This window comes from Capra hircus, chromosome 22, assembly GCF_001704415.2.
Source record: "Capra hircus breed San Clemente chromosome 22, ASM170441v1, whole genome shotgun sequence".
In the NCBI taxonomy this organism is placed as follows: Eukaryota; Metazoa; Chordata; class Mammalia; order Artiodactyla; family Bovidae; genus Capra; species Capra hircus.
In genome coordinates, this window is record NC_030829.1 from 21,536,301 (window position 1) to 21,562,897 (window position 26,597).

The 26,597-nt window shown below is 42.6% G+C and overlaps 1 protein-coding gene across 6 annotated transcripts in view; it reads right to left on the reverse strand.

Annotated features, from left to right (window-relative positions):
* The window catches only part of ITPR1 (inositol 1,4,5-trisphosphate receptor type 1), a 350,791-nt gene that overhangs the window by 168,770 nt on the left and 155,424 nt on the right, over nt 1-26,597 (reverse strand). For all 6 annotated transcript variants that reach the window (XM_013973556.2, XM_018066872.1, XM_013973555.2 and 3 more), the window contains 13 exons: nt 25,838-25,992; nt 19,645-19,744; nt 18,315-18,475; nt 17,478-17,619; nt 15,552-15,710; nt 12,746-12,918; nt 11,383-11,502; nt 10,207-10,401; nt 7,641-7,892; nt 6,834-6,975; nt 6,114-6,267; nt 3,616-3,803; nt 70-208 (listed from right to left, as the gene is read on the reverse strand). In XM_013973556.2, the coding sequence (XP_013829010.1) occupies nt 70-208; nt 3,616-3,803; nt 6,114-6,267; nt 6,834-6,975; nt 7,641-7,892; nt 10,207-10,401; nt 11,383-11,502; nt 12,746-12,918; nt 15,552-15,710; nt 17,478-17,619; nt 18,315-18,475; nt 19,645-19,744; nt 25,838-25,992 (2,080 nt within the window). The remainder of the gene's footprint in view (nt 1-69; nt 209-3,615; nt 3,804-6,113; nt 6,268-6,833; nt 6,976-7,640; nt 7,893-10,206; nt 10,402-11,382; nt 11,503-12,745; nt 12,919-15,551; nt 15,711-17,477; nt 17,620-18,314; nt 18,476-19,644; nt 19,745-25,837; nt 25,993-26,597) is intronic.

Below are 26,597 nucleotides of genomic sequence, written 5' to 3' on the forward strand. Positions count from 1 at the left end.
TCCAGACTTCAGCTTTCAGTAGACCCGGGTCCCATTTCACGGCAGAAATCCCATCCTGGCATCGCTCACCTGGCACGTTACTTGGTCCTTCTTGGCTGCTGTTTCCGGAGGATGTTTCTGAAGTCTGGGAATTGCTTTCATCAAACTCCCGCTTAAATATACACAGGAGGCAGGAGATCCTATAATCCAACCTCACATTCAAAATAAACTAGAGATTCAAGTGGAAATGGAAACAGATTGGTTACATTAGCATACCACCTGGAACACCCCGCCAAACCGCTGCACTCTGGCTGGGCCTGGTATCTGCTGCACCAATTACCTTAAACACTAAGTGAGCCAAATATTTGGCTTAAGATTTCAACAGTCTTCAAAGACTTGCATGGGATATATCAATTCTGCCCGCAGCACCTTAAGCTTCTAGCAAAAACTTCAGCATCCCGGCAATTAATTTAATAATCAGAACAATAAATCACTCACTCCCCACTCCATCCTCTATAAAACATTATTTTATTTCAGCAAGTATTAAATGCCAACGCTGAGTCTTAACAAGGGCGGAGTTGGCTGCTTTTAAGTGAACTGACAGAGAAAAATGCGTTTTCCGTACTGAGAATTAGCTTGGCTCTTTATTCTCTATGAATGACTGTTTTCTTTGATGTAGATACAAACTCCTGGGCTCCCTCTTCTTTCACTCCCTGTGCTCCCTCCCCATCCGCTCCAACACAAGGATGCTTTTTCCATGATTGTGGCTGGAGCCAAAAAACAAAGATCAGTCAACGACTCGAAACTGTAAAAGGACCTTACCGACCCTCTCTTCTCTCTCATCTCTGCCCCACCCTCCTGGTGCGTTTACCCAATCCCGGGACTGTGGTCACCTCTTCGAGATTGCAACAGGTTCTTGGTTTATCTTCCAAGTTTTTTTTCCCCGCTGCATCATGAAGTATGTGGGATTCTAGTTCCCTGACCAAGGATTGAACCCAGGCCCTCAGCAGTGAAAGCACAGGGTATTAACCATTGGACCACGAGGGAAGTCCCTATCTTTCAAACTCTTGGTCTACACTTCCTGACTGACTACTGGGCATCCCCTTCAGGGTCCTCCTGGTGTCTCAAACTCAGGACTGTACCAAACTAACTGTCCATTCTGCCTGGCTTCTCTTGCCCCCAGTCAGCCTCAGGACCTTCCGCACACACATACATCTCAATGACGAAGCCCTGCCGGCTCTGTCTCTGCCACTCCTCAGGACCTCTCCCCTGCTGTATTCCCCCTGCTCACAGCCACTCCCTCCCACCTCCGTCATTCCACTATCAAATTACCAGGTCTACCTCCCAAAGGTATTTCTTCTTAGGTTAGCTCCCCGCTTGAAAACAGTCAAAGGCTCCCCCAGAATCAAGTCCTAACACTTCAGGCACCCAAAATTTTCCAGAGTCTGCCTTTCCAACCTCATTTCTGATAACTTCCTTTCAGCACACGCCATGCCCCTGCCCAAGGAGAAGGGCTTACTGACCTTGAGCAATGATACTCTGGCTCAACCTACTCCACCCGTCTGAAAACAGCCCCTTGTTTCTACACAACACCTGTCCATGGCTAAAGGCTCAGATAAAATCTTACCTCCTCTTTAAAATCTCCCCTGGTCCTTACTAAATGGGATCACCAGACCCACCCGTATATCAGGAGAATGTTTTTCTCATGGCTTTATTTCCATGTACACACAGCTTCATCATACCTCCTTTTCCTATTAGACTTTAAACACCCTGGAGACGGAGGCCCTGTCCAAACTGTCTGTGCTTTCCTCATATAGCCCCTCATCTAGCCAGGCAAAGTGCCTGCATGTGGTAGATCAGTAAGTATTTGCTGAAAGAATCCATCAATTAAATGTTCTCAGATTATTACAGTAATCACTACAGTGAGTAGACCTCAAGATGTAACCAATTTTCACATCACATCAATTCTGATAAACACACATGATATCCACATACTTGGGACCTGTACGCCACGGCCTGAAATCTTTGAAATCTTTCCCTACTTTTGCTCAGACATAAATTCAATGAGTTTCCTGTACTTAAATCGTTCTTTATTGGCTTCAGTAATTATTTTGAGGAGCTCCACTGTTGCTTTCAAACCATCAGTTAACTGTGATTTTAGAATTTTAAAAAATCCTTCCATCTGTAAATATGCATATTTCTCCCCTCCATCTCAACTCCTCATCTCCTCCATGCTTTCTGGGGTTGAGATCAGGCAGTGTGGGATAAAAGAGAAAGGTGACTACAGCACTCTTTTCATTAAGGAGCAGCTAATTTTGTTAATGAATTAAAAACTCCCAGGGAGCAGAAAGAGGAAAACAATTTGTTGGAAGGCTGGAAGGTTTGCATAGGAAGCAGAGGGCTTCCATCCCCTCTTCCCTAGGCCAGGACTTTGCTTCTACAATTATCCTCTCTCCTCTTTTTCAGTAAGTCCCCCCTCTCAACATGATCACTTCCATTCAGCATACAATCTTGCTGATATCCCTTAACTTAAATATGACCAACAATCACCTTGCAGCGCCCACCACCGACTTTTCTCTGTGCATCTTTACAGCAAATCCACTCAGGACAATTTTATCCCCTGACTCCCCACTTCATCTTCTCCCATTCCTTCTTGACCTTGACCTGTTTCCAGACTTGCCAACTGTGCTTTCACCTCAGGTCTCTGCATTTATTATTCCCTCTCGGAGTCTCAGAGACTCTTTCCCTAAATATGAGTTCCCTCACTGCTCTCTGAATGGGAAGACCTTCTCTGACAATCTCATCAAAACATGTACCCCAAAGGGCCTCCAAACAGTCTTGGCTCTCTTTTATACTTTAACATCCTTGGTACATACATTGTTATTTGCCTATGTGTTTGTGTGTGCTAAGTTGCTTCAGTCATGTCTGAGTCTTTGTGACCATTTGGACTATAACCCACCAGGTGTCTCTGTCCATGGGATTCTCCAGGCAAGACTACTGGAGTGAGCTGCCATGCCCTCCTCCAGGGGACCTTCCCGACCCAGGATCGAACCCCCATCTCTCTTGTCTCCTGCTTTGGCAGGCAAGGATTCTTTACCACTGGTGCAACCTGGGAAGCCCTTATGCGCTTATGCCCCCTATCAAAATGTAAGCGGGAATGACTCTGTTCATTGCTGGATTTTCAGTGCTTAAAAGTACTTGGCATGGAATCAGTATCAAGAAGTATTCGTTGAATATAGGAATGGATGAAGAAGGGAGAAAGGGAAGGCTTGAGGGAGGAGTTACAAACTTTATGGAACTTTGAACTGAGTTATGAACAAAAAGCAGGGATCTCAGCTATGGACAGAGTGTGAGTGAATTCTGAGCAAACGGACAGTATGGCTGACAGCAGAGACCAATGATGAGGGAAAGCGAGGGTAACTGCTGACAGTCTGGCATGGCTGGCAGGACAGGGCATGTTGGGGACGGACAGGAGATGACAAGCAGTAAGAGGGCCAGTTCAGAAATGGCACCCGAGGCTAAGGATCTACCTCCACTCTCTTCCCGAAAGCCTGGGGCTCCATCAAAGCACGGCCACTGCACACAGATGCTCCCCTGTGAAGCACACTCCTGCCCCTACTTCTGGCCCATGATTACCTGGAGTATTTCAATGATCTTCAGCTTGGTGTCCATCACCATGATGTCCTCCTTCTCCGGCTCGGCCTGTTTCACGTTGCCCTCAGGGGCGGTGGCCGTGGGTGTCATGGGCAGGAAGCCTCCTCCCCGGAGCACCACCTGGGTCATCAGCTCTCCGACCCCATGGATGGACCGCATCACGTTACTGCCTAGGAAGGGCCAGGACAGACCCTGGTCACGACAGACCCCTGGAGCACACTCTGGGGCACACCTGGCCAGGGGCAGAGGCTCTTCAGGACAAGTCATTTCACACATCTCTGTCCCAATACATTCTATGACCCTGGGAACCTGATGGGTTAATACCTATCAAAAATGCAGGGCTTACTATGGAAGGCAGTATGGAGATTTCTTAAAAAACTAGGAATAAAAGCACCATATGACCCAGCAATCCCACTCCTAGGCATATACCCTGAGGAAACCAAAATTGAAAAAGACACATGTACCCCAATGTTCACTGTAGCACTATTTACAATAGCTAGGACATGGAAGCAACCTAGATGTCCACTGACAGATGAATGGATAAGGAAGCTGTGGTACATATACACAATGGGATATTACTCAGCCATAAACACGAATGCTTTTGAGTCAGTTTTAAAGAGGTGGACAAACCTAGAGCCTATTATACAGAGTGAAGTAACTCAAAAGGAGAAATATAAATATCATATACTGACACATATGTATGGAATCTAGAACGATGGCACTGATGAATTTATTTGCAGGGCAGCAATGGAGAAACCAGATAAGGCAATGGCACCCCACTCCAGTACTCTTGCCTGGAAAATCCCATGGACGGAGGAGCCTGGAAGGCTGCAATCCATGGGGTCGCTGAGGGTCGGACACGACTGAGTGACTTCACCTTCACTTTTCACTTTCATGCATTGGAGAAGGAAATGGCAACCTACTCCAATGTTTTTGCCTGGAGAATCCCAGGGATGGGGGAGCCTGGTGGGCTGCCGTCTATGGGGTCGCACAGAGTCGGACACGACTGAAGTGACTCAGCATAGCAATGGAGAAACAAACATAGAGAACAGACTTGTGGACACAGGGAGGGGGAGGAGAGGGTGAGATGTATGGAGAGAGTAACATGGAAACTTGCATTGCTGCTAAGTCGCTTCAGTCGTGTCCAACTCTGTGCTACCCCATAGACGGCAGCCCACCAGGCTCCTCCATCCCTGGGATTCTCCAGGCAAGAATATTGGAGTGGGTTGCCATTTCCTTCTCCCATGCATGAAAGTGAAAGTGAAGTCGCTCAGTCATGTCCGACTCTTAGTGACCCCATGGACTGCAGCCTTCCAGGCTCCTCCATCCATGGGATTTTCCAGGCAAGAGTATTGGAGTGGGGTGCCATTGCCTTTTCCAGGAAACTTACATTACCATATGTAAAATAGATAGGCAATAGGAATTGGAAGTATGACTCAGGGGACTCAAACAGGGGCTCTGTGACAATCTAGAAGGGTGGGATGGGGAGAGAGATGGGAGGGATGTTCGGGAGGGAGGGGACATGGGTGTACCTATGGCTGATTCTTATTGATGTTTGACGTAAAACCACAAAATTCTGTAAAGTAATTATCCTTCAATAAAAAAATAAAGTGGCAAAAAAAAAAAATCCAGGATTTAAGGAAGTAGATGAAAGAGCATGGGCTTTGAAATTGCCCTAAGGAGCAATTTTATGTGTTAAATCACCCGCCCAATTGTATGGCCACCCACTGCATGCCTGATGCTGTGCACAGAACTAGAAATACAGGAGTTAACAAGACGCACATCCGGTGCTGCACCAACAGCCACGTGATCTTGAGGGCACTGTGCCACCCGTGAGGGTCAGTTTATTCCACTATAGAAGGAGAAAACCCAGCTCAACTGACAGGATCATGTGGCGAATGACTGAGCACAGGCCCTAACAGGCAGTAGGATGCAAGCAGACGTACTTTTTCTATTCCAGCTGGAGAGACTAGCTGAACAATAATCCACATGTGAGTACCTAGTATGTGTCCATTACGACACTAAAACAGAGGAGAAAAACAAACACATCAAGGCAGATTTTCCTACTCACAAATTGGAAACAGGCTACCCAGACACAGTCTGGATTTCATTTACTCACATACGAACATAAGCACAGATCATCACGGCACATCAAGAACAGTGAAAGCACATAAGCATTCCAGCTGTGAGGCAACTTTCAAATGGTGCAGTGGAATATGCAACTTCATTTATAAATGTAAAAACCACAGCAAAGTGTTAATAATCATTGACTCTGAGTCATGGGTCCATAGGTATCCACTCTACTATTCTTTCCACTTTCATTTATATCTGAAAATGTTCGTAAAGTCAAGAAGAAAAGGACGAAGAAAGGATGCGACATCACGTGGTAAGCATGGCAGAGGCAGGAGGAGGGGCAAGTGCGTCCCTACGTGTGGGCACCATCAGAGCCCCCCTCCTCAGCTTCTCCACACTGTTCTCACCTTTATTCTCCTCTCCCTTCGCCATCTTGCTGATGGGGAAGATTGTGGTCACGTGCACACAGTCCAATATGGCCAGGAGGATTTTGGTTAATCGGAGAAGGTCAGAGAAGTTGTAGAAACCAAAGTATATGAGATTCCTAGCTAGGTTGACAACCTATTGTATTTAAAAGAGAGAGGAGGGAGATGGATTAATTAAACAGTATCCTTCAGTTCCATTTCAGGTGGACTATTTTATAAATGACTGATTCTGACCTTCTTTACTATAAGAGAAGGCATTTAATTTACTTGCAGTTTCTGATCAAATTTAATTTAGTTTCATAAGGAGAAAAAATAAGAAATGGAAACCTGCAAAGCTGCTGATCTGTTCTGATGACTGGTGAATAAAAAACCAACCTCATCACTAGGTCTGTGTAGCTTCCCAAAGATAACAGAGGGCAAGCCAAGGTACACCCAACAAGGACACAGATAACATTGCAATGCTTGGAAATCTAACTCCTAAAAAGGCAAAGTGGTTACAAAGAAAAATATTCAACTCAAAGGTGATAAGGATTTGTGTCCCTCAAACGATTAATCTACGACAGATCCTAAGCACAGTCTAGTTTCTTTCCTGTCACTTTCAATACAACGTAGAGCATACATAATGTTTTATCATTTTACACGATTTAATTCACCACATGTATGTTTCTTACAAAACATACAGATCACTTCACCATGAGTTACCTCAAACGTAAGTTTATTTTTCTCCTTATCAGAGAAAGGGAACCTCTGACACACCACATCTCTTAAATATTCCTCCACAAATTCCATGGTCTGAGCGAACCTTTCCTTAATTTCATCTTTGGAGGCTCCACTACTATCGTAGCTGGAAGGAAAGGAGAAAGAAAAGGCAATCAAAGGTCAAGTTCCTCCCAGTGAGGCCTTCCCTGTTTGCTTAGCCCCTAAAGCCAGAACCACCCACCCTAACACTTCCCACCATCTTGTCCCTATTTACTTTCCCTGCTCAGCAACCACCACTAACGTATGTATTTTAGTCCTTTATCTTAGTTATTGTCTGTCTTTCCCCACTAGTGTAAACACAGTTTTCTTTTTATTTTTTTTCTTTTCTGGCCACGTCACACAGCATGTGGGATCCTAGTTGCCCGACCAGGAATTAAACTCACACCCCCACAGTTGGAAGTGCAGCGTCTTAACCAGCAAACCACTAAGTCCAACATGCTTTTCTTGTTTATTCCCAGATAGATTCTTTAAGCCTGGCAGGCAGGAGACACTGTAAGTATTTGCTGAATAAAACAGACAAACAAGGTATAAAAGGGCAACCATACCATCTTTTACCTTCTTGAGGGAAGAAATAATGCTTGCGATCCTTAATTACATTTTCATTAGAAAAAAAAAGACTTAGTCTTTCTTCCCTGATTGAACTAGACTTAACCTGACCATAAGGCCTTTGACTTCTGCTACACAGAACACTTCAGCTAAGACATTTTAAAGCAATATGAAGTCTTAACAGGGCAAAGAAGCCAGGCTCACTCATCAATGGCGATCTCGGAGGGGATCTCAGACCAGAGGCGGGCGTATTTCACGGGGGTGACCTGCTCCTGGGGGTCTCGGTCCACGTGCATGTGGAGCATGAGACGGCAGAAGGACGCCCGCAGGTCGTAGGGCAGGTTCTCGTCGGACATGCAGCGGAGAATGAGATCCACGTCCAGCTGGCCCGAGATCTCGTTGATGGCAAGGTACTGGCGGTCCAGGCACATCCTCGCAAAGAGGTTCAGCTGGTACCTGAGAAAAGCAAAGTTGCAGAGAGCTCACACTTCCAGAAACACACAGCAGGAGTCAGAGAAGGGGCCCAGATCTCATAGGAGTGGTGTATGGCCACGTGAACTTGTACATCAACACTCTTCACCTGGTTGTGTACACCCAAGTCTGGCTTCTGTATCCGGCAGAAAAAAGAACAGTTCAAGCCATGCCAACAGTCACACATGTCTATCCCATGTGGGAGTACCTATATGGCTAGTTGATTCCATTTTGCCCATATTTTATAAGATGGGGGAGAAAAAATGAAAAATCATTTTCATTAGAGTGAAAACGATTATCTATTTCCTTAGTTATACCTTTTAAAAAATATTTATTTGGCTGTGCCTGGTCTTAGTTGGGGCACAAAGGATTCTCAGTCTTCGCTGTGGCATGCAAACTCTTAGTTGTGGCATGTGGGATCTAGTTCCCTGATCAAGGATCAAACCCAGGCCTCCACCATTGGGAGCTCAGAGTCTTAGCCACTGGCCAGCAAGGAAGCCCTACTTTAGTTTGGCTTTTATACAGCACATTAAAGACCACAAAGGAAATGGTAAAGGTTTCAGACCTTCACTGAGTCTACTTAGAAATTTTATGACACTTTCGGGTTCTTATCTCATACAACTCTGCTCTTTGACTTCACACACATGTGAAAAACATAGTGGAAAAAGTAGGGGACTCCTCAAAATGTCTTAAGGTTTCCTCCTCACCCAATTACATATGATCTCTGTGAAGTTCCAAACTTGGTCTAATTACATGCTCATAACATCAACAAAAATTAAAGAGTGTCACAATATTCAGAGAGCGCAAAGACAAACAAAAGCTCTCATTTACGACTGGTGAGAGTGTGCACCAAAATATCCAATCTAGGACTGCTTGCTTAATGAGTTAAAATACGCATATGCCCCAATCTCATAATTTCCTGGTATGGAATGGAAATTCCTACATACACGCACCAATCTGAACAATGATGTTCCCTGACACATGGGATGTTCCCTGACACTTTAGTTCCCTGAAGAACTAAATTGTGGCACACAATGAATTCAAAGAGAAAAGAAAATGTTGGCACAGTAATAAATGGAATAACATTCAGCAGTCAAAATTAAAGAAATGGATCTACCACAATTAGCGTGAATCCATTTCAGACTCAATGTTGAATTAAAAGGGCAGGTTTCAGAGAAAAACTCAGAGTATGGAACCATTTATATAAAATTTTAAGGCTGAATAAAATACTATGTGTTATTTATGAATGCACAGAAATGTAAAATAGAAACATACATAGAGTGTGGAAGGTCACCCACCATCTGCGTGAATGGAGAGAACAAAACACAGGAGGGTCACAAAGGGCACTGCAACTGCAAAGTTTTGCTTTTATTAAAAAATGACGCTGGCACTACTCTATCCATCTCCTGTTTTCTTTTCTTTTTAAAGTGTTTACTGGTTCCCTTCCCTTGAGGTGGCAGAGTCAACAGGTCTTACAGCTGGGACCAAGGAAACACCAGGATGGGGGTGGAAACCAATCAACACAGCAGGTTCTCGCTGTCCAAGGATACAGAGGATGAAGATGAGAATAACCCTACGGTGCTGGAGTGGAGCTGAAAGTCATGATGTGAACTCAGGGTTTTTATCACATTCATATACATTAATACAGAAACAGATGTGTGTGTGTGTATGCAGAGAGAGACATCAAGAGAAGTGTGTATACACATGCACATTTCTTAGCTCTGCCTGTACAAGTTCTAAGAAACTGGCACTATTGTCTCTGTCTTGCAGGTAAAGGAACTGGGACATAGAGGTGGATTACTGGACCCAAGTCAAAAAGTTAGTATGTATCATTGCTTTATTTAAAATGGATAACCAACAAGGACCCACTGTATAGCACATGGAACTCTGCTCAATGTCATGTGGCAGCCTGGATGGGAGGGGAGTTTGGGGGAGAATGGGTACATGTACATGTATGGCTGCGTCCCTGACAGTGATGCAACTATCATATTATTAATCAGCTAGACTCTAAGATAAAAGTTTTTTAAAGTCAGTATGTAGAGAGGTGACCCCACAGCCTGACTCGTATCTACCACAAACCACATCCACGTGCTACACTGTGTAGAGACCAACAACTCTGAGAAGGAGCTGATGCAACTGCGCATCTTCCTTGTGACCAAGCCATGCCCAGGTATCACTGCCCTACTATGTAAGTATTGCTGACAGCTCACACTCTACAAACTCCTGAAACACACATTTGTTTTTCTGATGGACTGTCTCATGAGATGACATCACAGGGCCCGTGCACAGGCCTACACACCTGTAGTAGCCAAGGACGTCGCGGTCTTCCTTCTGGCCCTCCTTGGCATCCTGCGCCAGCTCCCGGACGCTCTTACTGCGAACCTCCTTGTTGCTGTCCCTCCAGAAGAGCCATACTTCTTCCTCATCCTCGCCTGCCTCCAGGGCATTCTCTCCAGTAGAAACGCCTTCAAATTCAAAACGGGAGAGCACCAACCTGAAAACGTAGGAGGAGGTGGGAAAACTCATTATGTCTGAAACCCTCGCTTGTCGCTGATCAACTATATTTGTGCTTTGAACTCCAGCTGGGCTTTCAGCACGCACACGCACACGCACACACACACACAGCCACTTCGTTTCTCCCTTTGGCAGAACCTCAGGGAGAGACAAACATCGACTTTTTCATATACTTTAGCTCAGGGGTGCCCCACTAGGGCGGCTGTGTCTCCCCAGGGGATGCTTGGCAACGTCCGGAGACGTCTTTGGTTGTCCCAACTAAATGGGAGAGGTACACACAGGAAGACTGCTGCACTTGCTGTGAGGCACAGGACAGCACCCACAGCACAGAACTGCTGGGCCCCAAACGTCAAAGGCCAAGGTTGAGAAAGTCAGCTTTCAGCCCAAGCTCAAAATTATGTTATGCATGAGACCCCTCCCCTACAAAAATCGCAAGTTTAGGGCATAAGTGTTTTTAAAAAACATTTCTTTTTTAACATGGATATGTTACTGGCAGTATATGCTTCCCTTTTACAAATGAATCAACTACTACTTTCCAAACTTCTGTAGACCAATGAGCACTTTTTGAATAGTGGTAATTTCACAAGTTCTTCCCTACAATGCCTTAATGACAATGAATTACCTCCTTTAAAATTTAAACCTGGGAATCCTAACTGGAGAACTTCCACGTCTTAAAATGAAATCAAGGGTGTGTAAGATGCTCCCCAGTAGCCCACATCACTTTCAACTCAGTAAGCAAATTCAGTGACATCACCATACAGAGGAGGCCACCACAGCAGAAGCAAGTCCAGTAACTCCTCTAATCAAGATGCTGGCATGAAGTAATCATAGGCCAGCCAACCTGACTTCAGAAGCGAAGGGGCTGGGTTTAACTCCCCACGGTATAGACAACCACTGAGGCACACGCTCTCCATCTAAATCTCGTTCTCACCTTTATAGTCACTCCCCGACCCCCACTCACTTGGTCTCAATGAGGATGTCGGCATTGGTTGGATTCAGCACGGCTTTACATATCAGTTCCTGAGTCACTGGAATGGATTTGTTCATGGACACGCAGAGGTCAGAGAGGTAATCTAAGAATCTGTGGAGAAACAGAAACCAAACCAAATGCTTTTTGTAGCCAGAGCAAGGGTTAGGTCTTGAGGACGTGGCTCTCCCTCCAGAGGGTAGACCCAAGCTACCTTTACCACAAGTCAGAGAGGCTTTGGGTTTCAGTGTGCATGGTATCACCAGTTACCCAGACATGGGAGGGCGGGAAGAGAAAGGAGGGAGGGAGAGAGCGGAGGGAGGCAAGGAAGGAGGGGAAAAAAGAAAGAAAAGCACAAGAAGAAGGATGGGAGTGACTGCTGTGAGGAAGAGGTGATGAGGTAAAAATGAACAGAAGCAGCAACCAAGTAAGATCCAAGCAACCCAAGATGATGCTGGGTACCCAGAGAGGGGAGAGGTCTGATGTTTGAGGCCTAAATCAGAATCCTGGTTCTGGTTCTTCTCTGCTACATTCTGACATGTACTGTTATTTGGGGGAAATTATTTAACCTAACCATGTTTCAGTTTTCTCATCGATAAAAATGGATAACCTTTAACCCCAGAGGGCTCTTCTGAGGATTAAATGAACTAATTCATGTAAAGTGCTTACTCAGTTCAGTCCCTGGCACACGGGAGGGTCCATAAGATGTTAGTTGTTTTTAATAGGTGGGAGGAGTCAGTTTCATAATAACACCTTCAGCTCTCTAGCGTCACTGTTTCTAATATCCACATTGTAAAATAGTTCCCATGTCCCCTGACATGGGGTGGATCTTAATTAAAACAAGAAAAGAGAGAAGAAAGTATACAGGGAGGGTGGGATCTGTAAGAATGCAATAGAATTGACAGAATTCACTACTGTAAATACAAACACTCAGGTAATAACTATGTGTGCAAAAGACTTACTGATATTTGGGGACGTTCTGACTGGTCATAGCAGGGTGCTACAAAGTGAATGAGGGGTCGACAGCTATCACTTACATATAAGCGCCAGGCACTTCACATGTATTTATCTTCATTTAATTTTTATAACAGCTTATCTGATAGATGAGATTAAAGCTCCAGGTCACCAGCTGGTAAACTGTGGAGCCAGGATTCTACCCTGGTCTCCTTTCCATACCACGCTCTTTTCCCGACTCAAAGTGCCTCTCAAGACCTGCTCAATCAAGACCTGGGGCCTAGCAGGCCCAAACAAAGGACATCTAGTTAAAACAGAACAAAACAACCCACCATGACCAGCTCAGAGACTGCATCGTAAACACAGAGGCACCTCCTGCCGATCAACCCCACCTCCGCCTCACCTGGGCTCCCTGTTCTTCCGCACCAGGCTGACGAAGGTGTCAATCTCTGCCGCGGTGATGTGTTTTTCCAGGAGTTTGCGATTATTGTGCAGAAGGGCGGTGATAGTGTCTTCAGCCAGCACGTCATAGCCAATCTGCTTCTGCATGAAGCCGAACTGCTTGGCTATGTACTCCTTCGAAGCGAGGAGAGAGAGGTAAGCAAGGAGGACAGTGTGGTGAGGCGCAGAGTAAGGGAAGGGGCAGCAGCCCCCGAGGAGAGCTACTCCCTTTAAGGAAAATCACAGGGGAGTGTCCTTCCCCAACTTCCCAACCCAGGGTGACAGCCGCAAATGCTCTCACATCCTTCAGTTTACTAAACCTGCCATACAGGTATCACTAAGTAACATATCCTGTATTTATAGATGGGCTTTTTCTTAAGCCCACAGTATAAATTTTAATGTGGTGACTTATTTTTCTAAAGGTCAAGAGTTGTTTTCCAGCTCTGATTTTATTACTCATTCAAGAGGATTAAACTGTGCCTCACTGCCCTGTGTTGCTGAATAAACATGGTGAAGTCTACCTGGATATTTTGAACAATGTAATTACTCCATTGTGTTTTCCTTATCTGGGATGAAAATTAAAAGTCACTGGGTAGTTGCAAACATGTGAAGAAGTGAAATGAAAGTCACTCAGTTGAGTCGAACTCTTTGTGACTCCTTGGACTATACAGTCCATGGAATTTTCCAGGCCAGGATACTAGAGTGGGTAGCTGTTCCCTTCTCCAGGGAAATCTCCCAATTCAGGGATTGAACCCAGGTCTCCTGCATTGCAGGAAGATTTTTTACCAGATGAACCACCAGGGAAGCCCAGGAATATGTAAACCAGTCAATTACATTCACAGAACACATGAAAACATCTCTGACTTCTCTTTTGAGATCAGATATGATGTCCCATTGAAATATTTCAGAACGCCAGGAAGCCTCTTGTAAATACTTTTGTTATTCAAAGATATTTTCCCTGTCCAAGACAGACTGCTTGCTCAAAGCTCAAAAGCCCCTTGAAACTTGGTTTCATTTTAATTCATTAATTTCAAAACCTTAAAAGTGACTAAGGACTAACAGAGTGGACTCGGGCCACTTTTCAGCCCTCACTCAGTAAGGATGCATGTCTGAGAATTCATCAGCCCCCAGGGATATGTCAGTACTACTGCCAAAAGGCACAGGGTCCATAAACAACCAAGCCAAGACACCCATAGCAACAGCAACAAGAAGGACTGGTCTAGTCCTCTGATGTACAAGCAAAAGGTCCCGGCACACATTACAGACTCTGACGCATCCTCATGGGAAGAGAATAAAACCTCTTTAGCACAAGTATGGTGTAAGTATGGTACTCACACACAAGAGGGGTTTAAACCGACCATAGTGCCCAACGGCAACCTATGCTAACGAATGAACACAGCATCACCAGTGTGTGATGCCTTGTATCTAAACAGTAGCAAAGGCAAAGCAAATAATTTAGCAATACTGGGTTGGCCGAAAGTTTGTTCAGGTTTTTCATAACATCTGTGGAGAACTCAAACTTTTTGGCCAGCCCAATACTTGCTAATAAAGTTGTATCTAATACTTCAGAGCACTGCTTAGCACCAACGCTGTGTGATGATACACAAAAAACTTTCACTACAGAGAACAGTTTACATTTAAAGGCCAGATATAGCGGCGGTCAAAGCTTAAAAACAAAATCTTTTGTAACACACTGCAGGGACTGGAGTCCATATTATAAGAAGCATCACTGTGCACTTATAGTAGTTTATGGAACGCAGGGTTTCTTGAACTCAGCAGTACCTACTGACTTCTTGGACCGGATAATTCTTTGTTGAGGGTGGGGGTACTGGGCTGGGCTTGCCCAGATGCTAAATAGCATCCGTGGCCTCCATCCACTTCATGCCAGTAGTATTCCCAAGTTGTGACACTCAATAGCATCTCCAGACATTTCCACACGTCCTCCTGGCCCAGGGCAGGGTGGGGGTGGGTGGTGAAATTGCTCCCAGTTAACAACCACTGACACAGTGATTCCTCAGCATCTCCAGTTGTTTGGAACCATCACAGAGGTTTAAATATTTAACTCGTAGAGAGACTATATTGTTTGTGTGTTTACTTGTCATGACAATAGATGATGACTTAGAATGTCTAAAACACGAGCCAGAACCAAAACAAAGAGGAAGTTACCAGCAGAGATGGAGGGAATGGATGGGGCAGGAAGAAAAGATTTCACTCCATTTCCAATAAAAGCACATGGAACCATTGCACCCTTACACCTTCCAGAAGTGTGCCATAAGAAATACTGTACATGTACACACTGCTATATTTAAAATGGATAGCCAGCAAGGACCTTCTGTATAACACAGGGAATTCTGCTCAATGTTATGTGGCAGCCTGGATGGGAAGGGAGTTTGGGGGAGAATGTATATATGTCATGTATGGCTGAGCCCCTTTGCTGCCCACCCGAAACTATCCCTACTTTGTTAATCAGCTATAATCCAATATAAAATAAAAAGTTTTAAAAAATACTGTACTTGTAATATCAACATCAAAAAAAAAAAATCTCATTCCAAGGACACTGTAGGAGAATTTTGATGTATCCTTCTCAACTCACTCATGCATCTTCCCAGGCTTGCAAAAATATCTGTTTCCTTTTGAAGAGCAAATTGAACAATGAACTAGTCTCTAGCCACTAAATAAATATATACATGGGACACTTAAAACTCATGGAGGAAAGTGAACTCGAGGGAGGAAGCTGTCTGGCACTCCCCAGGGTCCTCAGAGCCCACCTGGTTCTTCCTGTAGTCCTGCTGGGAGTGTCTCAGGACCCGGTAGCAAAGGCGGCAGATGTGTCGGAAGGGCGCGTGCCGCTGGTCTCCCAGCTCCTCCAGACGCAGCATTGGGCCGTCACCACAGTCTGTGAACGGGGCCTGTAACAGCTTGAAGATCTGTTTGTGAAAAGAATGAAAACTGCCATCACCTACTGTTTCAACGGCTAAGCCTCCCTGTGGAAAGAATAGAACCTCAAGGGTGGGTGGACTACACAGGAGAGTCTCTATCTAAGTGATCTTGAACCTGAAATCTGTGTTCATTCCATCAACTGGGACAGGCTCCTCGGTGAACTCAGTCTTCCTGAACATAACTGGTCCTCAAATACTTGAAAATGTGGTGTTCCCAGCAGCGCCTGGGAGCACAGACTCTGGAATCAGTCGATTCTAGGTCAAAATTATACTTCTTTATTACTTTTCTACAGGCATACATCACGGTCAAGGTAACCTTCAGTTTTCCCAGCAGTAATATGGAGAGAATAATACCTAGCTCACAAGGGTGTTATAATGATGAAAGTAGATAAAAGTATACAGTCAGTTCATGAGCACAGTGCTCACCACAAGTGCTGAATAAAGGCTCCTCCACTGAAATCAGTTTCAGACCCTATAGGAATCACTATTGCGTAAAACAGCATGAGCGCCAGAGGTCTAACTTGGGAGTCATCACATCAAACAGCAGGGCAGAATTCAAGACCTGAAACTCTTGTTGAAACAGGATGCAGTATTAATGAATTTGGTCCAACCATAGTTTAAAAGGAGAAAGAAATCTCAAACCCAAGTTCCTATGGATAACTCTAGGACTTATAACTAACATGTTTTTCTTTCGGCTCTAGCGGCCAGCAATTTCCAAGCCAAGCTTGTGGTCCCATCTCCAGCAGTTTCAGAGAACTATGTGGTATACATCTCTGCATGCTTCATCTACCTCGGACTTGTTACTTTCCTCCCTCTAATTCCCTTATACTCTAGTTTATTTAAATTTGTACCAAATTACACCATATATGTATTTTCTGTGAGCTAACTTCGTTTTCTACTCATTCTTTATGGAAAGATTTTTTGGTGATTTACTATAAATCACTATGGTCCTTATAAGAGCCTCTAAAGGCCTTCTGAGTTTATCATACACTCCAAATCTCCCAGATATATTAAATAAGCTTAAGGATGCACTGCCCTTCATATTATCTGTGAGGAAAATAAAGCTGTCAACTGCAATTCTGGTTGGAGTTCCCAAACGGTAAATTTTCACACAGCTGATATTCCATATGTGTGTTAACAATCAAGTGAATGATCAAACTGTGAAAAGATGAAGGAAATTTAGTAAGTGAAAAAAAGTCAATCTGAAAAAGGTACCTAGGATATGATTCTAACTGTTAAACTACGACGTTCTGGAAAAGGCAAAACCGTGGAGATAATAAAAAGATCAATGGTTAGTTGCCAGGTGTTGGGGGAAAGGGAGGGACAAATGGACAAAGTAGAGAGGATTTTTAGGGTGATGAAACTAGATGATACGATAACGATGGATCATATTGTAATACATTGGTTCAAACTCACAGCATGTACAACATCAAGAGTGAACCTTAATGGAAACTATACACTTCTGACAATTGTGGTATGTCAATGCAGTTTTATCAGTTCTAACAAATGTACCCCTCTGGTGGGGATGCTACTAATGGGGGACGCTGTATGTGTGTAGGAGGTATGGGAATTCTTTGTACTTTCTACTCGCTTTTGCTGTGAACTTAAAACTGCTCTAAAAAATTGTCTGTTTTTTTTTTTTTTTTGAAAGTCAACAGATCAAGCCTCCCCAGTAGAAATCATCTACATTCCTCTATAAGACCAGTGATAATATGGATTCTTGCTAGAGAACCCAGTATGTCACCTCTCACCGACCTGCTTGAGAATATTCTGTTCTCTCATGAGCTTCTGCCGTTCTCTGTTGGGCTTGGAGAAGACCACTTCAAGAACATCTTGACCGGAATTGGTTCCGCCAGTGACGAAGTAAACCAAGTCTTCCAGCAGCTTGGTTACAGATCTTAGGAGGAAAACAGCAATTAGACACGGGAAGTGTTTGATGTTTAACAGAATCAAAACCACCATGGAAGCTTTCAGGCTTAAGCATCCAGTCACACAGAAGCAAACCCATTCTTCCCAGTTTCCTTGAAATTGTCAACTAAGGTCAATTACCAGTAAGAGTGAAACAGAGACAATATTTCACTGTCCAAAAAAAAAAGATTATCACTTTCACAAAATAGTAGACATTACATTTTAATCGGATATTACATTTATCTCGGATAATGCAGGAGACCCCGGTTCAATCTCTGGGTAGAAAAGAACCCCTGCAGAAGCAAATGGCAACCCACTCCAGTACTCTTGTCTGGAGAATCCCATGGACAGAGAAGCCTGGCGGCCTACAGTCCATGGGGTTGCAAAGAGCTGGATATGACTGAGCAGCCAACACACACAGCCTCCACCACTGATATTTAGTAAGGTAGTTCCAAAGACCAAGCCGGAGGTAGGAAAACAGAGAAGGAAGGAGATCTTTACTGTTTAGAGATCTTCAGAATAGTGAGAGCAACTATTGAAAACTACAAGTTGAAGCCACCAGTTAAGTGCTAAGGCCTGGCGCTCTTCCACAGAGCTCTTCAGAGCACTTCTCTCTCTGCCAGGGATTTTAAAACCCACAGTGGGTGAAAACGAGCATATGCGGTTCTTGCAGGGAGCCCTCACCTTCTTTCATTCTGGGTGATGGTGCCCTTCTCCAGCTTGCCCGCTATGGAGCCCAGCACCTTGCTGGCGTCATTGGCAAAGTCCAGATCCCGAACCTCAGCAGGAGAGACTGGCACTATGGCAAAGGCTTCCTTGTCCTCCTTCACAGGAGAGGTGCCAATCTGAAATGAAAGATGGGCTTTGTGGGAGAGTCCCACTGCCTGCAATGCAGGAGACTTGTGTTCAATTCCTGGGTCGGGAAGATCTCCTAGAGAAGGGCATGGCAACCCAACTCCAGTATTCTTCCCTGGAGAATCCCATGGACAGAGGGGCCTGGCGGGCTACTGCTCATGGAGTTACAAGGAGTAGGACATGACTGAGTGACTAACACTTTCACTTTCTACTGGATTGAGAGGGGAAGATATTACTCAAATGCTGGATTTATAGAACTCTGGGCAAGTGAAAAAACTTGGAGCTCTCTTACTGTTAAAATAAACTGGACACAGAAAAACACCTGGAAAGATGAACCTCAAATCATCAACAGTTGTTACCTCTAGAGGTTGGTAATTTGAAGAAAATTAAGGCAGGAAATGGAGTAGTACTATGATTTTACAGCTTCATTTGTTACATAGAGCATCTGAGAAGTTTGTAATTTAAAAACATATATTCATAGGGAAAAAGCAAATATACAGAATGGTAATTATCAATCTTGAGAGTATTCTAAGGGTAGATGCTGCACTGTTCTTTCAAGTTTTCGGTATACATGACAATGTTCATGGAAATAAAAGAAAAAAAATTCCAATAATCTTCCCCATTACCAAAAAGTATTATGTGAGAGTATCATTTCATTTTTTAAACAGAAAAACCCTGTGTCTGTGAATATATGCTCCATGATCCTAGAGAAGGTCAGAAAGGAGGGGTAGGCTTCAGGGGGAGAGAAATTAGGTTGGAAGAACTTTCGAGAAATAAAAGTACCTATTTAAATACATGAAGAAATAAATAATAAAGACTGGAGGAAACCAACTAGGTACGTGATGCACCTCAAGGCACAAGCAAACATTCCCTCAGCCAAAATTAGCCTCCAGACAGACAAGAAATCCAGACAATTGCTCAACCTTTAGGGCAGAAGCCATGAAATAAAATAAAAGGTTCTAGTTATTTCAAAGCCCTGGCCCTGCTTTAGCCAGGTCCCTTGGAAAGAATTCTTTCATCAAACACAGGTTTGTCCACAACCACACTCTTGCCAAAGCAACAACTATTTCAGGGATCCATACGCCCCCGTCTGCCCTCAAAGGAGCCCTTTCATCAGGAACCATGAGACCAAGGGAGGCAGCCAAGCTTGTGGACTTACTTTCAGCATCACGGGTTTTTCTTCTTCCTTGTCAATGGGGATGTTTGTGCTGTGAACCCAGGTATTAGTACACAAGTGTCGGAGCCGGACATAGGAGTTTCTAAAGGGAAGAAAAACAGACTTCAGGGACAGGACTACTGAGGTTCTCTATAGCCACTGGCCTAGAATACATCCTGTAAGAATAAAGAAAGGATACCAAAATGGCTTTCTGCTATATACAATGGACAATATAAACTTAAGAGCGAAAGGTTCTGGTCCAATATACATTCGGATGTGTCTGCAATTGCACATCATTCACGACGACTCTCACGTGACTGTGCTGTGCTTATTTCTAAATGCAGGCGTGCTTCACTCTACTGCACCTGGTTTTCTTGCCCTTCATAGATACCGCGTGTGTGTGTGTGTTTTCCTTCCAAATTCACAGTTTGTTCATCATGCAAGTCTGTCGGTTCCATTTCGGCAATAAAGTATTTTTCAATTAAGATATGTACACTGTCTTTTTAAACATAATGCTGTTGCACACGTCATATATGACTGCACAGGAAAACCCAAGAATTTGTGCAACTCACTTTACTGTGATATTCACTTTATTGCGGGGGTCTGGAACTAAATCTACAACATGAGGTATGCTGTGTATAAAATTACATCCCATGAATGACTATCTCAGAACAAACCGCGCACAAGACAGAGTAACAGGAAATATTTACTGAGATTCTACTAGTGCCTATCATGAGACATAAAGCAGTAAGGGAACTACTCATACGCATCAATAAAGCAAAAAATGGTGTCATAAAATGTGTGAAAGAAAATATAAATACAAATTTAGTGATCTTGTGCGGCAGAAAAGTCTTTTGAAGCACGTAACAAAACAAGATTTCTAACCTCAAAAGTAAAGACGGATGTATCTTATTACATAGTTTAAATTTTACATCTTCCATACAGCAAAATTTAAATTTTTCAAACCCATCATGAAAAAAATTGAAAGAAAAATGACCTGGGAAAATAAAAGATTCGTATATAGAATAAAAGAGTATTCATCCAGATATATAAAGAGATTTTGAAAAACAGTAAGAAAAACAATCATGAATACTGGAAATGAAAATGGAACATGTACACAAGCCAGTAATTTAATAAAGAAACTTAAGTGACCAATAAACATCCAAGTACATATTTAACTTTCTCAATTAATACAAATTAACATAATATATCATTTTATTGTATTATATTCCAAAGGTCTTGGAGTTTGGATCTCCCCCAGTGCTTAAAAAGATGAGTTCTACACACTCATGGTAAGAGTGTCAACACCTTAAACTCTGGAAGAGAGTCTGGCACTTTGTATAATGTGAAATGCATCTATCTTTTCACCTAGCAATCTCATTTTTACATTTCTTCTTTTAAGAGATTACAGCACAGGTACTAAATGAACCATAAAGATGTTCAAAGAAGCATTATTTATAACAGTAAAATCTTCACGTCTCCTGCATTGGCAGGTGGATTCTTTACCAGTAGCACCACCTGGGAAGTCCAAAAACCTATGAACTACCCAATGTTTCAGTAATGAAATAGTTAATTATAGTATATAAGACAGAATAGTACACTCTTTAAAATGGTTACAATTGATATTCATTTACTTGGAAATATGAACAGGACATATTGTTCAATGGGAAAAAAATGCTAAAAATAGGTTATGATTCATTTGTGATAAATAATATACAGGTTATCTGTGTGCCCAGAGACCTGTCTGAAACTACAGAGAAACAAAATATTTCTTGTAGTTATCTCTGAATGGTTAAATTTTATGTGAGTTTTTTTTACTTCCCAGTTGGTTCTCCATGAGATTTTGAAATATTTTTAAAAATATTTTAAAATATTTTTAGTTATTTCCTATACAGTATTTTGTAAATTAATTTTTATTGGTGTATAGTTACTTTACAATGTTTTGTTAGTTTCTGCTGTACAGCAAAGTGAATCAGCCATACACACACACACACACACGCACACACACAAACATGTATCTCCTCTTATTTAGATTTCCTTTCCATAAGGTCATGACAGAGAACTGAGTAGAGTTCCCTGTGTTATATAGTAAGTTCTCATTACTTACCTATTTTATATAGAGTAGTGTGCTGTTTCTTTTTACAGTGAGCATGAACCATTTTACAGTGTTTTTAAAACTTTCTTCTCTTTTAAAGCAGTAATCACCGCACTTAAGGAATCTACAGTAGCGTTAGTGAGATGAGATGGATGCACAAGAAGCAAATGTGAGTAACAGGAGATGTACAATAAAAAGCATTAAAATGGGAAACAGTCAAGGTAAGCACTGAAGGAGTTTCAAAGGAAGACATTAAGGAGGCTTTAGCGAGTCATGGAATATATAGTTTCTTTTAATAGGAAACTTAAGTTGGAACTTAAAATACTGGAGGGACCAGGGCGGACAGGGGAGCATGAAAGTGATTTGTATTAAAAAGAATTCTAAACAACAGCATCCCAAGTTCCGGGGAAAGAGGCAAGGGGAAGGGCATGTCGAAGCAGTCACATCTTTTTAGTAGACCCTCTGCCTTTCTTCGCTTTAACTATCTTGAACATTACAAGTGATACTGACTTTGAATAGCATGAATATAAATTAAACAACATGCAGAAGAAACTTGACAGATTTGCATTTTTTCTTCTGGGGAATTCAGATGCATTTTCTTATTCTCAAAGTTTAAGCAAAGCTTGGGTTTAATTGGATGACTGATTACATTCTAGAGTTGTACATTGAAGTTCATGTAAAATACCAAGGACATTCTATCCATTTAAAGTCTCATCCCTAATCATTAGTTCAAAAGCCAGGACAATTTCAAAAAAAGCCACAAAGCTGGATGCTCTTCTGATGTTTATTTAATGCATTTCATTTGCGTATACTGCAATTTTATTATCTTGTTTATTACATCCAGGATTTGCCACTATCCCTTTTATTTTGGTTGGAAGGATTCTTTTTGACCATCCTAGAAAGTTCTTTACTGGTACTATTTCAGGTACTTTCATGTATCTATCCACAGACTTTCTGATCTTCAAAAAATAAAATAAAATTTAGCACTACTTTAAGATGGTGGGAAATGAGTGTGTACTCCTACAAACAGTTTTTTATGACTGCCTTGAATCAGCGAATAGGAGGCCCTGTTCACTTTTGGCTCTGAGGTTGGTGGCCAAGGGCAAGAACAGATAAAAATTTGGAAAGCTAAGACCAAGTGCAAGATCAAAACTACTAATGAACACACTGGTAGACCATGCCAGATACTTTTTCCAGGGGGAACACAAGGCTTCCCTTGCTTAAGAGTTTACAATCAGTCTGTCTATGGACAACTGCCCACAAAGAATGTTTTCCAACAGAGAAACAGTAATGAATCAAGGGGACAGAGAAGCAGGGGTCTAGAGCCAACCAAAGCTGTTTGGCAAGCTGACTTGTTGACCAAGTTCAAATTTCCCCTTCCCATGGGATCATGGGGATTTCCAACCCATCGGGGAATGCGGCCAACTGGCACCTGATTCCGATTCACCAAGGAAATGTCATGAAATATTTGATAGCTATTTTATATCACATGTTTCTGTTCTTTGCTATCCCTTACAAAATAAAATACATAGCAAATAAAATAAAAGTCATTCCCTGTCTTTCAGGTGCCTAAAAAAATCCACTCAAGAACTTCTGGAATAGAGAATACAACATACAGAAAGGTACTTAACAGAAACGCAATGGGATTCTACAGTCCCTATCTTTATCTAGGTAGCCAGTGAGAAAGGACACTTTACAAAAGTTATCTATCCTACTCCAAACCGTATTTTTTTAGCGACCTCAAAATCAATCAAAGACCTAAATGAAAAACAGCACAAGCTATAAAACTCTCAGAAGAAAACATCAGCATCAATCATTGTGACCTTGTATTAAGCAACAGTTTAAGAAACCAAAATCATTAGCAAGCAAAGGAAAAAGTGTACAAACTAGACTTCAACTAAAAATTAAAAGCTTCTGTGGTTCAAAAGACACCATCAAGAAAGTGAAGAAATCTGCAAATACCTGCAAATCATATCTGGTAAGGTGTTTGGAATAAAGAACACTAACACAATAATGAAAAGAGACATAATCCATTTTTAAGTGCAAAATATAATGGGCAAAGGATCTTCATAGATATGTCTCCAAAAATGACATATCAATACAAATGGTCAATAAACACAAGAATAAATGAAAAGACTATCTCAACATCACTAGCCATTAGGGAGACTCAAGCCAAAACCACAATGAGATACCACTGCACACTGACTAGGAAGGCTCAAATATTCAAAAAAAAAAAAAAAAAAAAAAAGACAGATAAACAAGTATTGGAGAGAAACAGAGAAACTGGAACCTTCAGACATGGCTGGTGAAAATACAACACCCTGAAGGTAAAACTGGAAGTTCCTCAAAAGTTTAGACATGCAGTTACCACATGACCCAGTAATTCCACTCCTAGGTTATAGACTCTTGAGAAAAGAAAATGTATTCACACAACAGCCAGAAAAAGGCAAATAAACCAAACAGCCAACAATTAATAAGCCAATCAATAAAATGTGCCATAACCATATAACAGAATATTACTCAAGAATAAAATGAAATGAATACATGCTACAAAATGGATGAATCTTAAAAAAATAAAATAAAACACTAAGCGAAAGAGGTCAGTCACAAAATGCCACATGTGATTCCATTATATGAAATGTCCAGAACAGGTAGATCAATAGAGACAAAATGTAGCTTAGTCTAAGGCAGGGGAATGGAGGATGGGGAAATGAGAGTGATGGCTACAGGTACAGGGCTTCTTCTTGCAGTGATGAAATTTTTCTTAAAATCTATTCTGATGATGGCTGCCCAATTCTGCTAATCTAATAAAAATCAATGAATTGAGCACTTTAAGCACGTGAGTTGTATGATACATGAATTGTATCTCAGTATATCTGTTACATTTCCTTAGAAGCAGTCTACATCGGGACAAACTTGGGAGTACGTGAAGCTATGCACATATTTGGGATCTAATAGGAGGACATCTTCAGTTTTCCCCAGATTCTCAAGGCATTCACGACCCAGCAGAGGGCAGGAACCAGTGATCATTGTACTGAATGGTAATCAATGGCCTCCCTGTGAGGTTCTCTTCTGTGTGGACACTGTTTCAGTGTATCACTCTGAGAGGGACAGGAAGAGGACCCAGTACAAGAGAAGCCTCTCCTCCACTTCTGACAGCACCCAAGCTGCAGTTAACACTTTCACAGCCCAACTCTGGCTGAGCAGTTAAATGGTAATGACACACAGGAATAATGAAACATACAGGAATCCTCAGAGAGACAGGCCTTGTGTACACCCTACCACTGGCCGTGAGACCTCCACTACCTAAGAATGTGTTGAAGAGTAGAATTGCCAGAACAGACTTGTCTGTCTTAAATGTTTAAGATTCTGATTTCTGCGATGGGGCTCACTTACTTGTGATAAGTTGTTTCAATTCTCTGAGCCTCTGTCTTCACCCTCTAAGAAGGGGCAAATAATACTACTTATCTCACAGGAGTTTTGATGAAGATGAAATTATATATATATAACATGAGCATTTAGCATTATAAATGGCATGAAGTCACCACTCAAGTGTTAGTCACTATTAATACTTTTGTTGATTTTGGTAAGAGTGAGTTTTTTGTTTCATTTATGGTCTGCTTATTTCCCCCTAGAATGCATTTTTACGCAACAAAACTAAGAGTAAAAGTTAATTAAAATAACTGAAGAAGACTGATCTGATCTCTCAATATCACTAATAAAATTTACTATGGACTGAGTGCATTTCAAATGTCCCATTTTCCAGAATTTTTTTTCAAGTGTTTATTCAATTCACCAGGAGATCTCTCACGTTTTGGAAAAGGAGCGAGAGAGTAAAGAAAACTAGAAATATTGAGCTACCTGAGCTTAAGGGTTTGGCTTGTTCACCTAAACACAGCACATCTCAGGCAACTACTGAGAACTTACAACCAATGAGCCGTTTTAAAAATAAAAATTAGGTATCGTTTCAATGGGCAACCAGAACAAATCCTATACCAAATCCTACATGAAAGCTCCAAGAAAGAAGATGATATTCTGGACTCCAAGAAACCCAGTCAGGCAACACAAACTCACTTGTGGTAAGCCTCTTTGGACTCCTACCTCGGGACGAGGCTGTCGCCTCCACGGAGCGTCGTGGGGTCCAGCTCAAAAATGGAGGAGATGTCATTGCCCTCGGGCACAGAGACCAGGGAGTACACCATCTTCTCTTGGGCATTTCGCAACCTGCTTCGGGAGGCATCCTGATCAGGGTCCACCTGGGGAGGAAAAGTCATCAGGTCAAGGATTCTGCACACCACACCCTTGCCTCACTACAATCACTGCTCTGTCCACAGGAACGGGGAAGAAGCAATCGTGAACATCAGCAGTCGTCAGGAGAAGTACCACAGCTTCACAGCGGTCACCAAAGATGAGAGCTGGCCACCCATGCCAAGAATGTTCACACCCTGCCTCACTGTGTTGCAACAAAAACGCTCAAGCAACATGGTGCTGCAATGCTATATAACTGTCCATGGGCAGAGTGCTCTATGTGGTACATCCTTGGGCAGTGGGTGGGAGAGAGGAGAAACACTTTGAGAAAACTTAGCCTGTGGGTGTGGTTTATGGGTGGTGGTGTTAGCCTCCAGTGAAACTGTCTACAAGAAGATGACACAGTTATTTCCCAGGGAAAAAAGATGCAATGAAATAAACCTGAATCCAAGTGTTTGTAAGCAGTTATCCCCATGTGGCCAAGAAGAATATTTGAGATGTCAGCCTAGCCCTGAAAAAGTGTTCCTAATCAATCAATTGCCAAGGACCATTCAGGGGGAAAAGGGGCCTCTCCTGCTACGTGCAGGATATGGCAGAGACTGAAGACAATCTC